This window comes from Podarcis gaigeae (genome assembly GCF_964106915.1).
Source record: "Podarcis gaigeae genome assembly, chromosome: 5".
NCBI classification, from domain to species: Eukaryota; Metazoa; Chordata; class Lepidosauria; order Squamata; family Lacertidae; genus Podarcis; species Podarcis gaigeae.
In genome coordinates this window covers 44,558,768-44,572,704 of record NC_139681.1, presented here as the reverse complement: position 1 = coordinate 44,572,704, position 13,937 = coordinate 44,558,768, and the positions used below count along the sequence as shown (strand labels likewise).

The following is a 13,937-nucleotide window of genomic DNA, read 5'->3' as shown; positions in this document are numbered from 1 at the left end:
GGAAAGTTGCTTTGACTGAAGCCCCATCCCCTCTTCTCCATGATAACTGGGAGGCTAGTTTTGATAACTCATTGGTAAGAAAAATGTACCCTGTATTTGCTCAAAGGTGCTAATATCTGTGGTTCATAAATAGGACTACACAGTTATATATGTTTACTTCACAATAAGTCCCACCCCAAGGACTTCAAAGGAATTGCAGCCCGTACCTAATAACGTAGGGAGGGTTCTCTTTGGGCTTTCAGTCAGTCCACTTACATAGAAATTTATCTTGTGCACACTCTTTGTTAAGGAAACTTCGGGATAGTTTCCCCACAAGAGATCTAAGCAGATGTTTACTTGGCAATTTCTGCACTAAGGTTTGAAGGTTGCACTGATTCTGAAGGCTCAGCAGCAGATTGAATCGTGACATTTTGGAGCCATGCCCTCTAACCTGTTCTTTCATTCTGCTGGTGCATCTGTTGTTCTTCAGAGGATCCACCACTGCCTGCCAGACTTCACAGTACCAAACTGCAGCTCTTTCAGGCAGAACTATCTGTTATATTACATTCAGAGGTAAGAAGTCAAAATCACAGTTTCCCCCATCTCTGCCTATTTTTCACTAGGAAAGCAGAGAATTGTTTATGGTTTAGTATCTTTGTACACATTCATACATTTATCTTCATACATCCTTTTCAGACTCGAAATTGCCTTGGTTTATGTCCCCCCATAAGGTCCCATTATTTCCCCCATGTTGCTATTTTCTTATCAAGATGACGTTGCCAGTTACCATGTGCTTATCGCATCTTGCAATTCCAGCTGCTTTTCTAAAATTGTGAGTCACGGGGGACGGAGGGGGTATGGCGGAGAGACACAACACGGAAAGAATCTTGGCTTCCTTTCCTTTTAGGCTCCATAGCAGAAAGCAAAGTTTGAAAACATTACCTACAGCTACTCTTAAAAAAAGAAAGTGATACAGGAAATACAGTCATAGGTCATCTTCACAACAATTGCTACTTACAAAAATCTGATTTGTTTAGTGGCGGGAAAGGGAGAGACATGCAATTTTAGTATAAAGTATTCAGAATGCAAGCTCCAGCTAAGATGCAATTGCAGTGAAATCTGATACAGTGTTGGATTTAGATCAGGGTTAAGTTTGCTTCCCTATGCACCTTAACTGGCCATTTTCCAATTAAACCAAAGATAGGGAAACTGAGATTCTCCCGTAGTTGCTGGACTCCCATCATTCTGGACCATTAGCCATTCTGACTGGGGTTGGTAGGAGATGAGAATGTAACAACTTCAGGAAGGCACCAAGTTTCCCATCCCTGCCTTAAACCTTCCTCACCGTTGGAGGAATGTAGAATAAGGCAGGGATATGTTGCAAGCAGCCCTATTTAAAAGAAGCTCCTATCTGTTCCATGTGGGCAGAGGGAACTCCCATTTGCTCCTGTTCATGCCCATGGTATATATTGTATTCCGTCAATGGTAAACTATATTATGATAGCCATAGTCTGTACCAACATGACTTTCAGAATATCTCCTCCCACTACCAAGTACCATGTGCCTTGGGACACAATCTGCAGCAGAAATATGCAAAGCAGCAAACTGGTAAGAGAATATGTGCTTTGTTTATAGCTTTGGAAGGCTGTGCTTAATAGAATTCATCACCCCTAATTAAATTTGCATGTATTTTGATTTATGCTATTATATAATTAAATTTAAGCCATCAACATTTTTTTTATGAAGTAGTAAACACAAACATTTTAAAACACACACTGTGGGTAACAATGCAATTTACCTACATGTGTAGCAATTCTTGCAGTTAAATAGGCATTCATTACTAATTCCTTTGGGATTCATAATAAAATTAGACGTCAATTAAATACTATACATAGGTATAGTATTTAAGACATTTTCCTGTTTCTCTAGAAATTAACAGTAGAAATTGCCATTGCAGTTCCAGGCACAGTGGGAAGGGATGAGGTGATAACTGGTGAACAAACTGACACAACAACAACATTCTGGGATTGAAAATGGTTTTCAACGATGAAAATGATTACAGATGCAGGTAGGCTTTGGCATTAGGTGTGCTTCCTGATTAATACTCCTGCGTTGGTTGGAGATTTTCAGGGTCATGCCTGGGTTAAGGGCCACCTCATGTCAGGCATGGAGTATCCTCTCCTCCCCCAGTAGCCTCAGAAGCAAGAAGAATAAACAGTTTGTATTTATGGCTTTTATTCAGCCATCTGGTTGCAAGACAAAAGATCCATGTCTTCACGCATAGGAGACATTGGCTGCTCTGAGTCCCTCCTCTTTCATCTCCCACAGCATCCTGGAAAGCTACAGGAAGTCACAGGAGTCACATCCCTCTGCATTCTCTTTTCTTGAATGCAGAGGGATCTGTGAGCCTTTGGACTAGGAGGGTCTCCCATACACTCCAGGGAGGTCTCCGCTGTCTGCTCTCTAACTTCCCCTTCCTCATCCTCTACTATCTCATAGCTAGGGATTTCCTCATCCAGCTGTACATCAGCCCTGTCTCCCTTTCCTCCTTAAACTGCTAGAGAAACTTCCCACTTCTCATCCTCTTCTGAGAGGAGCCGATGAGACAGAGGGCTCATTTCCCATTCCTCCTATTCAGTCCAGTCCCTGACACCTCAAGATGTGGGTCAGCTAAGCTGGGCCCCCAGGCCACTATTTGGAAGTTCTATGGCCCATCTGCTCTCCTCTAGGCTTCAGGAAAGAACTTCCAGCCAAACCCCTTTACTGGGGTATCCTGAGATAATGCACCCATTGGAGGGAGTGAGGCACTTCACCCACTTCCAGAAAACAGTCTACAGGATTCAACATAACCATTTCATCTATTTCATTTAACTAAAGAGGCAGGGACAGAAAGATCAACTAGGAGATATATATAGAAAACTACATTTTCTCATTTTATAATGTATTTCTTAAAATGTACTGTGTATTTTACCAAAATAACCACATATGATGCTAACAATTATACATGGCAAGAGTTCATTAGATAGTTTGCCATTTTGTATTGGAGTGTCTAGAACAGGGGTGAGGAACCTGTGCCCTTCAAGATGTTGGTAGGAAATGTCAGACATATTCCAATTCTATGTAAAAACAAGCCCAGATTCAGACAGATGTAGAACAGTGTCATTAGCAAATTAGCATTTGTTTATTTTTGGTTGTTATTAGGGAAATGGAACCATTTTCCTTAGTCATTTATTCCGCTTCCCTACTTCTTAACCTTAGACCAGTTCTATTTAGAGCTGTTTATGTTGTCGTTTGTACAAATAACACATCTGCACATTTTTTTTCTTCATGTCATTTTGCATCTGGTAGGCAGATGATACTCCTCGTTATCTGACTCTGTAGGTCATTGAAAATGGATATTGAGCAATTCTGCCTCCTACAGCTTTGGTAAAACGCCAAACCCAGTTAGGGAAAGAGAAATGCTTCGATTTGTTACCCATGCTTCGAAAGAAAGAAAGAAAGAAAGAAAGAAAGAAAGAAAGAAAGAAAGAAAGAAAGATTCCAAAACCAAGTGGATTGCTAAATGGTATTAATGTTACAAGGAACATGGTAATCTCTAAAGAAATGCACTACATGCTACATGGCAGTTTGTCCCGCCCCCCCCCCCCGAAACTAATATTTGAAACTTATGGGAAGGAGATACATTTTATTTATTTACTAAATTCACTTCCTTCCCTTCCGCCTAAAGGGCAGCACACAATAAGTGATGAAACAATAAAACATCTTTAAAACATATGTGGACACCAGTATCCAGGTTACCATGTCAACACAGGTATCCTTTAAGCATTAAAGGAAAATAATATTATGGAACTAGCTGCAGAATCTCAAGATTTCTCTACAACTTTGCAGATAGGAAACAGAATAGAACCCTTGGATGGAATCTCAAGGCCCTTAGGATATAGCTCTTGCTGGGATATAAAATGTGTGCATACAGTACTGAGATAAAAACAATGTCACAAGTAGTGGCGCTTGGAGTCATCAAGCCCTGTAAGGAGAAAAGGTGGTAACCCTGCGTGTCCCTGCAAATATATGGCCTGATGCGTCTTTGAAGACTGCAGGATGGCAGCAGTCTACTCCTGTGAGTTTAGCACCCTAATATGCAAACAAAAAACAAAACAAAAGCAAAAACAGGCAATGTAGGCTGCAATCTTATTTTCTAATAAGAAGTAAATCTTCTTGGTCACAGTGGGATTTGCTGCTAAGCACACATGCAGAAGCTCAGGCTACAAGTTTTCCCCACATAGCCATGCCATGAATGGCTTCATATATTTAATTCCTGCATGTCAGGCTGTGTTAAAAGATACTAGGAAAAAATGGGGGGGGGGGGGAGTGGCTCCGCCTACTATTAGCTCCATCTGTCAGGACCCTTGGCTCTGCCTACCATTTGCCATCCTACCTTCTCTCCCACCAAGCCCAAGCTGCTACTCGTGATGGCCACCAAATTAAACAACTTTAAAAATGGGATTAGACAGATTTGTGGAGGATAAGGTTATCAATGGCTAGAAGGAATGATGGCTTTATATAAGCTCCAGGAGAAACAGCATGCTTCTGAATACCAGTTGTTGAGCAAGGTGAGCAGCAAAATGCCATTTCACTTAGGTCCTTGTGGGCTTTCCTTGGGAATCGGGTTGACAACTTTGGGAACAGAACACAGATGTGACTTTTAGTGTGATCTACCAGAGCTCTCCCTATTTTTTATATATAAACCCTTTGCCAATTGCTCCAGCAACATCAGGTCTATTGACCTTAGCCAAACCACACTCTTAAGTGAGAATGGTTTTCTTTCTTTATTGTCTGTCTTTGTGGACCTCAGAATAATATTAATATGCAAGCTCAGTAGCAAGATTAATGGAATTTAACATTTTACAATAATATTTTTGTGAACAGCTTTCCCTTACTCTGAAGCTCCAACAAAAACAACATGCAATTGAATGTCCCTTAGTCTCTGTTTCAAAGTTTTACTGAAACAATGATTAGCCACAAAGAATCTTAAAAATGCACAGGTGTTCAAAGCTTTTATGAAGAACCAGCTTCCCCTGCCCACATTACAGTAAGCAATGGAATAAGTGTCAGACTCATAATAAGAGACACTCTCCCTCCCCCCCCAAAGGACAAATTAGGTATTCTACAGAATGTTCTCCTCCCACACACCAAACAGGTTTTCATATCCTATTGTTTCCACTAACCTTGCCATAGATAAGATAACAATATTCCAAACTTATTATGAGATAGGCTTTTCATGAAATTGTCATGTATTTTGTCCTTACACTTGGGAAATTACTTTTGGGGGTAAACATAAAGGCACCTAAATGAAGCAAAGAAGATGAATAAACTTTAAATGTCAAAAAGCATTTATGAATGAATTCAAAGCAGTTCTCAAAATGCTATGCCATTTCAAATGTCAGTACAATGAATAAGGCTTCATCCTCCAGAATAGGTTGAGGTCAATGGTTGGCAAGGGTAGTTTAAAAAAATCTTCCATAGAGAAGGAGGAGAATATGAGTACTGTCCATGAAACAAAAGCCAGTTGAGATGGTAGCTTCTGCAGTGACAAGAAAAGCTTATTGACATTAGTTTGGTCCTCCTCCAACTGGTCCCCGGTGTACTGGTTTACAAAGATATTGTGTGATTTTCAGGAAGAAATTTGAATTGCATAGGAATGCTGGGTTTGTTTCATAGCTAGTTTTTATAAGGGGCACTGCTAATTGCATGCACATATTACTTCCTTGTCAAACTATGTACTCCTAATTACTGTGTAATATATGGCAGCAGTTAAAGCCAAGATACTGAATCCAGATCAAAATGTGGTCAAGCATACATTTTATAACTTTGTTGGGGATCTGCCACTGACAGAGTTCAGCTTCCCCGAAGGCACAGTCTTGGGATTTTTGTAGACCCTTCACTGCACATTGCAACTGTGCCAAATACACTTTCACCAAATTCATCTTGTAAGAAACTGTCACCTTCTGAACCAGGAAGTTTTCATGATCTGTTCTTCAGTATGAATACACAATGAGACATAGCAACTGAATGGAAGTCAAACTTCCAACACTCCTACATTGCTTCATGCAAATATTCTGTGCATGATTGCAACATTGTATATTTTGTGTTTGTCTGTCTACTCCTTTTTGAAAAAAAGATGGGATTGCATGGATCGTGTGTGCTTCCCTTCAAAACTACGCACATTGGTACAGCATGGAATCTATACCATAAGGGCTTCAGCCTTTAATTCCTGCTTGTTCAGCCTTAAATGTACAGTGATGCACTATACACAGGAAAGATTGAAAGTGGTTCACCAAATGAAAGGGGAGAACACCAGAAACACCTGGTGTTCCAGCGTCTGCAGGGGCTTTCTGAAACCCTGAGGCAGAAATTAATTATAAGCCAAGACTCTATGGTATAAAACCCTTAAGGCATGTAAGTCAAGGCTGCCTCCTTCCATTGTGACCTATCATACTTCAGTGCGTGTCAGTAACTCACCTACCCTGCATTTTTCAAATGCTGAGGAACTGTCCATGGACTCTGCAAGAAGTAAAGCTTTCCAAAATATGGCCTGCAGAACAGATTGCTGTTGTTAAAAGCACAGCAGTGGAGGGTTATTATTTTTTAAGTTAAAATATTCATTTCAGTTTTATATATAAAAAAATTATGTTGCTCTGCTTCAACAAAACCCCAAACCCAGAGCTCTTCAGAACTATGTAGACAGCCTAATCTAAGTCCTGTTTGAAGCTTCTAAGAAAAGGCAGGTGATGCTGCAAAGTTTTTAAAAAATGTACAGGCAAGAGTATACCCCACTCAGCTACCTCTTAATTATTTTAAGGTATGAAGAGAAACAAAGACAATCTACCACTCTCCACCATCATAATAAAAGTTAATCCTTTTTACTTTCATTCACAAAAAGCTCCTGGTCCTATTTGGAAGACTTAATCTACTCTGGAGGCGTTCTGTGCCTGCAAATTTCATCCACTTTGGCAAAAAGCATGTTATAGCTATTTTTAGATTTCCCCCTTATAGTAAATGGGGAACCACAACAGTTCATTTTATACAGGTGAGCTGAGAACCTCATCAACGCTATTTTCTAGAAAAAGAGGTGCCAGAACTCACCACAAACACCTCCCTTGTTCTCTTATAATGGCAATGGTGGCCACCTGAGAGGTGCCGGAACTGGGTTCCAGTGAGTTCCAGCTGGAAAAAAAGGCCTGGGAATCGTTCAAAGAGGAGAGAACACAGAGAAATGGATCAGAATATTTAAAAACACACAGATAGACGCTAAAGCAGGCATAGGCAAACACTGGCCCTCCAGATGTTTGGGACTACAATTCCCATCATCCTCAGCTAACAGGACCAGTGGTCAGGGGTGATGGGAATTGTAGTCCCAAACATCTGGAGGGCTGGAGTTTGCCTATGCCTGAGCTAAAGATTGGGGCCCATAAACAACAAATGAACAAATGTGATATTTAACGGGGGGGACGGGGGCCACCACCACCACCACCAAATTCCCTGTTTCCTGAAATGCTCACCTAGTTAGCTGTTACTGAACTCTCATGAATGTACAGATGAAGGAAGGGCCAGGTGTGGATTATTCACAGCCAGTTTCATCTGCTGTGAAAGAAGCAGCGTGTAGCATTTTCCAGATAGTATCCATCACATTATTAAAGTGAAATTGGAATTGGTACACAGAAGCAAGCATGGAAACACAATCCATGGCGGTATTCTCCCACAATCATAAGGATATGAATTGCATGATGTTTTGTAATCATAGCTTTGAAAATTAACACTACCCAATAAAAGTGACAGAATCTGGACAATTTTTCCTACTTAGGCTTTATTCCTTCTTTGTACAAAGCTTAATTTGCTTTATTTCTGAATGCACAAATGACATTTTAAAGTATTTTTGGAGGAAACAATACAGATATTTAAAAATGTGCACTCTTTCCACAAGCATTTTTCTTGGTCAGAACCACTGACCGGGTTTGTGCCATTTTAAAAATACATGAAACCAAGGGAAGCCAGGCAAAATTATATGGTTTAGCAAAGAGCATGTTTCAAAAGAAGAATTAATAGTTAGGTCCCAAAGACTGGTTTTTAACAGGTAACCGCCTTATTTGGCTTCACTATATAAACAAGAATGTGGTTGATTAAAATATTGGTCTTGATACTATGTTAAGCATTCATTTAATGCTGTAGTTCAGGTGGTTAGGCAGCAATGCTATTTTAGCTAAATAGCACAGCAAAAATATTCACTTTTCCTTACATTCAAAAGACTAATTTTAGACTTGAAAGCAATCACTAAGTGGAACCATGTATTTGCCGTGACAATATATGATTCTCATCTATGAATAAAAAGCTGGCTTTATAATTTAAAAGTACAAATTAAATGCTGCATTGCCACAACAACAAGTGCATAAAACCATTTTTAAAGCTGTATTTCCATGCGTCATGACCACCAGAATATAATCCAGCCCCCCTGCCAGAATTACTTTGAATATTCCTTTTTTAAAAAAAAAAATTCAAATCAAGCTATAGTCTTTGTTTGTAGATATAAAATGAATAAAGCCTCCAAGTCATGAAGATCACATGAAGTTTTTATGGCTTTATAATCATCGAAGGCATTCAAGGTCCAAGAAGAAATGACGTGTCCAGGAATCTTTAATCACTCGGTATTTCTTTGAAGAAGCTGATCCAGCAATTGCTACAATAAAACAAAAATAAAAGCAGCCTTTAAGTTACAATGCCATGCCTTCCATCTCCTACTCTGCGACTTGCAAGTGATGTCATCAGTGAGTGTTAAGAGAACAACAGAACTGAGCCAGTCTCATCTGGGAAGACACAGAGGCACGACTTGCTTTCTGTGCTGCGTCCAGAGCCTTGGCCTTTGAACCCCACTCTAGAAACATCAAGTGGGAGCAATATCTGTTTCAGTATTAACACTGTGAGGCCTTTCGTACTGTGCTTAGCCTGCATATATGTGTAAATAAAACCATATATCCCAAAGACACCACTTTCTCTGGTGACCTTCATTCCAAGGAAACCGACTCTTGATGTATGTGTTGGCATCCCTGAAGTTTCTCATAAACTGGAGTGAGCAAAACAGTACTGTTTACCAACACATGAAAAAAAAATCTGGGGTGCACTAATAGATACTGTATTGACCCGAATATAAGCCGCACCTTTAAAATTCATGGGGGGGGGGGAGAGAAAAAAAGACAATTCACGAATATAAGCCGCTCCCTTAAAATTCCGCAGGCACTCACACCTGTTCTGTTTCACCCTATGTCTGTTTCAGCACCGATATTGTAAAAAGCCAATTTTTGTAAGGTCATGAATTTAAGCTGCACTTTGACTTTTCACGGTCGGAATTTAGGGAAAAAGTGAGGCTTATAGTCAGGCCAGTACAGTACATCTATCCACACAAATGCATTATACACACAAATATACATACATCTCCAAGCAAAGCAGCACTACTGCTGTCACAATGCTTTGAAAACTTGCAACAGGATTTTAAAATATGGGAATACTGGTTTTCTACTGCAGAGGTGCCTAACCTGTGACCCTTCTGATGTTACTGGACTCCTACCATCTCTGACTATTGGCTGTGCTTCTGGGGGCTGTTTGAAGTTGAAGTCCAACAACATATGGAGGGTCACAGACTAGCCACCCTTGCTCTACAGGGTGGTACTGACAGTGTACAACAGGTATGCGATTTTGAGATGACAGAATAGAGGAAGAAACTCTGCATCAATGAGTATTGTGTTCACTTCACTGGAGAATCATTACCTTTTTGAACACTTCAACACGCAGTCTGTTGCTCTGTATGATTACCCGTTTCTGTTTCTCTTCTTGTTTCTTCTTCACTTCAGGCAGATTATTATAAATCCTGGAACATATTAAAAATATGCTAAGTGTCAAAAAGGTGTTTTCTGAGCCTTTGAAAGAAAGGAATGGTGTATGGGAAGAAGGCAGGGGCAGGGTAACCTGTGCCCCTTCAGTTGATGTTTCACTCCATCTTCCATTAACATGATCAATAGCCAAGGATAGTTCAACAACATCTGGAGAGCCACAGATTCCCCATCCGAGCTCTAAGGTGTGCAGGCTTTTAAGTACATCCTTATTGTGGGCCTAGTCACAGCGTCCCCGTGTGAAGGCAATAGGTATGGAGTAAAGGAACAATTTGGACAGGATCATGATCTGAGATCATCATTGGCCACAACTTTTTTGATTACAGATGCAGGTAGACTTTGGCTGAGGCATTGGATGTATATCCATTTTAGCCTCCTGTTGAAGGGCTGAAATTTTGAACAGCATTGTGCCAAGAATTGTGGCCTCCCAAAAGATGCTAATCTACCAAGGTGGCTTTCCCCAAGTTGCCACTGGAAGCTCCGTGGCCAGTCTGCCCTACACTTGGTTTCAGGACAGAAACTTCCATATAAACCCTTCTTAGGTCGGGGTGATGCACTACTTCATCCAAACCTAGATGATTACGATTCCACCCAATGCCTTACCCACCCAAAGTTGTGACATTTTGCTGTGAGAAAGGTAAAAAAACCCAACGGGCCCAATTTGTTTGCAGGCAAATTCCTTCCCGGCTCCGAATATGGCAACCATTGGGAAACCATAGCAAAGTCCGTCACAGAGTACACAGGAAGGAAAATATGGTTAAGACAAAATTAACACAAAGCAGCCGGGAGGGAGGGAGGGAGGGAGGGAGGGAGGGAGAGACTGCTCTTCGACTGATGGACTGCAAACTCTAGGCACAGTCAGCTTTTATCCTCAGTGAGTGGACCAGGCTCTGCTCATTCGGTGCCCATGATTGGGCAATTGAACTTTTGATTTGGCAGGCTATCTTGCCCTGCAATGTGGTTGGCCGGGGAATTTAGAATGGCTAGCCACTGGGACATGACTCCTTGCACAATTGCATATGACAAGGTACTGGAATTGTATTGCTCATGTAATTCATGGATTCATGATAATGAAATGAAAAAAATGTTACTTTTAAAGACCATTTCTTAACTTGGTGTGATAAATGTACGGTGTTAGATTACCCTAATCCATCTGTGCAGATCAAGATAAATGTCATTGGGAGCAATCTGTGAAGCCCTTGAAAGGGCACATATATAGCTATGGAAGCAATAGTATAAGGCCCCTGTCAATGCTCTGCAGCTGCTGAGACTCATTCCTCCTAAGTATCCTTCATTTGCCTAAGGCCTTCCAGTATTTCTTCCACTGCATTTTGGAAGGATAACTTTGGATTGCAATAGTGTTTGGGTGTGGGGAACCCAGGCTGAGCTGAAATCTCTGCTCACTCATGAAACTTTCTGAGAGCCAAACGAGATGTAGTGCTAAATGTGTTGTTAGAAACCATCTCAATGAATTTTTTCTAAAATTAAAAGCAGGCATACTTTTAGGACTGCAGTGCATAGGGAAAGGAGGTGTAACCCTTGTGTCCCCATCTGAAATTCTGATCTATACACCCCCATGGCAATAAGTATACAGAAAAAAACCCCTTCCATTGTAGATTTTTCCAAGGCTCATAGTCCTGTGTGTGTGTGTGTGTGTGTGTGTGTGTGGAGGGTTGTGTGATTTCCCTTTGTGCAGATGTGATCTTTAATGAAGCATTTAGCTTCATGTCTAATTTGCCCCAAGCCTCCTTAAGAAAGCCACAATTTGTCAGCGTAACATATCTCACCGGGTTGTTGTAAAGATAAAAAGAAATATTGTAAAGTGCTGGAACGTGCTATTGGATTTTTTAGACACAAACTCTCTAATTATATATAGATACAAAAGCAAATGTGCAGTTTTCTAGGATCCATAAAACTCTAGCGTGACCAAGAAACATAGCCGCAGTTATGTCAACAGAAGCAAGCTGGATTCTTAATGGTCCCCACTAAGTTTTGAAAAATAAAAAGGAAACTGACTGCAACCAACATGCAAGACACCTGGAGAAAGTTTAGATCTGAATGTGCATCTTTGCTTTTCCAACTGTATGGAAATCTGCCATTCACTCGTACAGGAAAAAGTAAAGTGCAGCACTCCAAGAACCCAGGGCCAGTGACAAATGGGCACTAAGGAACAGATCTGAGGGGTTTGGAAGCCATCAGGGAACACAGACTTTTAGCTTTCTTTAAATAAAAAAGTTAGTCAACCAGAGACTTCTGAAGTAAGTTAGAGCACAAAACATGAAGGCAGCATTAAAGCTTCTGCACTCAGCAGGCAGCACAATTGCTAAGGCACTTAAAATACTGTTGCTAAGCAATCAGAGGATGGAATGTTGACCCTTCCCACCTGGGACACAAGGTTTATTTTTTTACAAAAAATCAAGGCTGGTAAAATGATTTTGTGTATATATGTTTTGAATAGAATTGTGAAACTGCACATATTTGTTGTATATTTGCACCTAGACTTCCCCCCAGGAGCTCAAGGCTGTGTACAATTTATCTCCCCCTTCCTCCTTTTATCTTCACATCAGCTCTGTGATGCAGGCTAGGTTGTGACTCAGTAGCTCACACATCAATGTTGTGAAACTCCACATACACAAGAGCTATTTTTTGCTTGTTTTTAATTATCAAGGTTGGCAAACTTTTTGTATGTTTGTTTGGATATTTTGCTGTACTGTAAATGTCAGCACTATGAAACACTGTCGTTAAAGCAAGGAGGCTGCTTTTCTGGCATTCTTTAGATGATCTGTGAATGACATTGCACAAGAAAAGCCCTGCTGGACCAAGCCAATGGCGAATAGCTTCCTGTTCTCACAACGGCCAATCAGATGCCTGTGAGAAGCCTGCAAATAGGTTCTGTGTGCAATAGCACTCTCCCCTGCCTACGGTTTCAAGCAACAAGTCTTCCATGAATTTGTCTTATTCTCTTTTAAAGCCAAGTTGGTTGTCATCACTACCTGTACAGAGTTCTCAATGTTTGATGCTTTATTGTTTTTTAAATATTTTGTTGGGAGCTGCCCAGAGTGGCCGGGGCAAGGTTAAGCGGTGTAGTGGTGTTGTTAGGGACCCGGTCCACAGACATTGTACCATGCCCAGAAAGTGCTGTTGGCGTCCCTCCTGGGAGAACCCATTGCAGTACCAGTATATTCCCCTGTATAGTTTTCAGTACACACATGATACATTTTTTTATTTTTATTTTTTAAAAAAATTCCATGAAAGATATTTCCACATTAATGCAGTGCATGGAATTCACTTGACAATGCATTTGTCAATAACATGGGGTTAGAATCCGAAACAGCTGCAGCAACTTTCCGACTATTTCTGCAGAAAGCACTAGATCAATATGAAGGGCCTGCTCACCAAAAGGCAAACTAGACAACTTGCCTGTTGTCAGGGCAATATCGCAGAAACTGCAAGAGTCTCATTCAAGAGCCTTTTGATCTCCATCAGCTGCAAATTCAACAATTTATTGTGCTACTGTTATGCTACTCAGAATAAAACAAAAAGTGGGGTGTGTAATCTTACTTCATTAGCTCACCCTATCAATTCGAGAACTCATAATCCCTCATTGCTGCAAGCAGAAGGGAGGTAATCTATTTCAGGATGGAAGATGCTCCCTACCTTTTCGATCGCATGTGCATCTCCTTCTCTGAAATGAACCGTTCTTTTGGCTTGAACAGGTTATCTAACAATTGGAAAACAGAGGTTAAATTGCACAGGTTGATTTGCTTCTTGTACATGGAATGAGTTTAACGTATGAATCCAAGGAGAGCCGTAGCTCAGAGGTAGAGCATCAGTCCCTTGCAGGAAGTAAGTCCTTGGTTCAGTCCCCAGCATCTCCAGGTATGACTGGAAATGTCCTCTGCCTGACACTCTCGAGAGCTACTGCCAGTCAGAGCTAAGCGGACCAATGGTCTGACTCCACATAAGAGGGCTTTCTATGTTCACACGCTACCAGAGCTAACCTGTGCCTGCCAAGCTTAA

General features: G+C 40.8%; 1 protein-coding gene across 3 annotated transcripts in view; it reads right to left on the bottom strand.

Moving 5' to 3' along the window:
• Positions 1-8,585: 8,585 nt before the first annotated feature.
• LOC310845729 ((E2-independent) E3 ubiquitin-conjugating enzyme FATS) overlaps positions 8,586-13,937 on the bottom strand; it is a 141,956-nt gene continuing 136,604 nt past the window's right edge. For all 3 annotated transcript variants that reach the window (XM_083741246.1, XM_083741247.1, XM_083741248.1), the window contains 3 exons: positions 13,575-13,638; positions 9,796-9,895; positions 8,586-8,710 (listed from right to left, as the gene is read on the bottom strand). In XM_083741246.1, the coding sequence (XP_083597372.1) occupies positions 8,672-8,710; positions 9,796-9,895; positions 13,575-13,638 (203 nt within the window). In that variant the 3' untranslated portion in view covers positions 8,586-8,671. The remainder of the gene's footprint in view (positions 8,711-9,795; positions 9,896-13,574; positions 13,639-13,937) is intronic.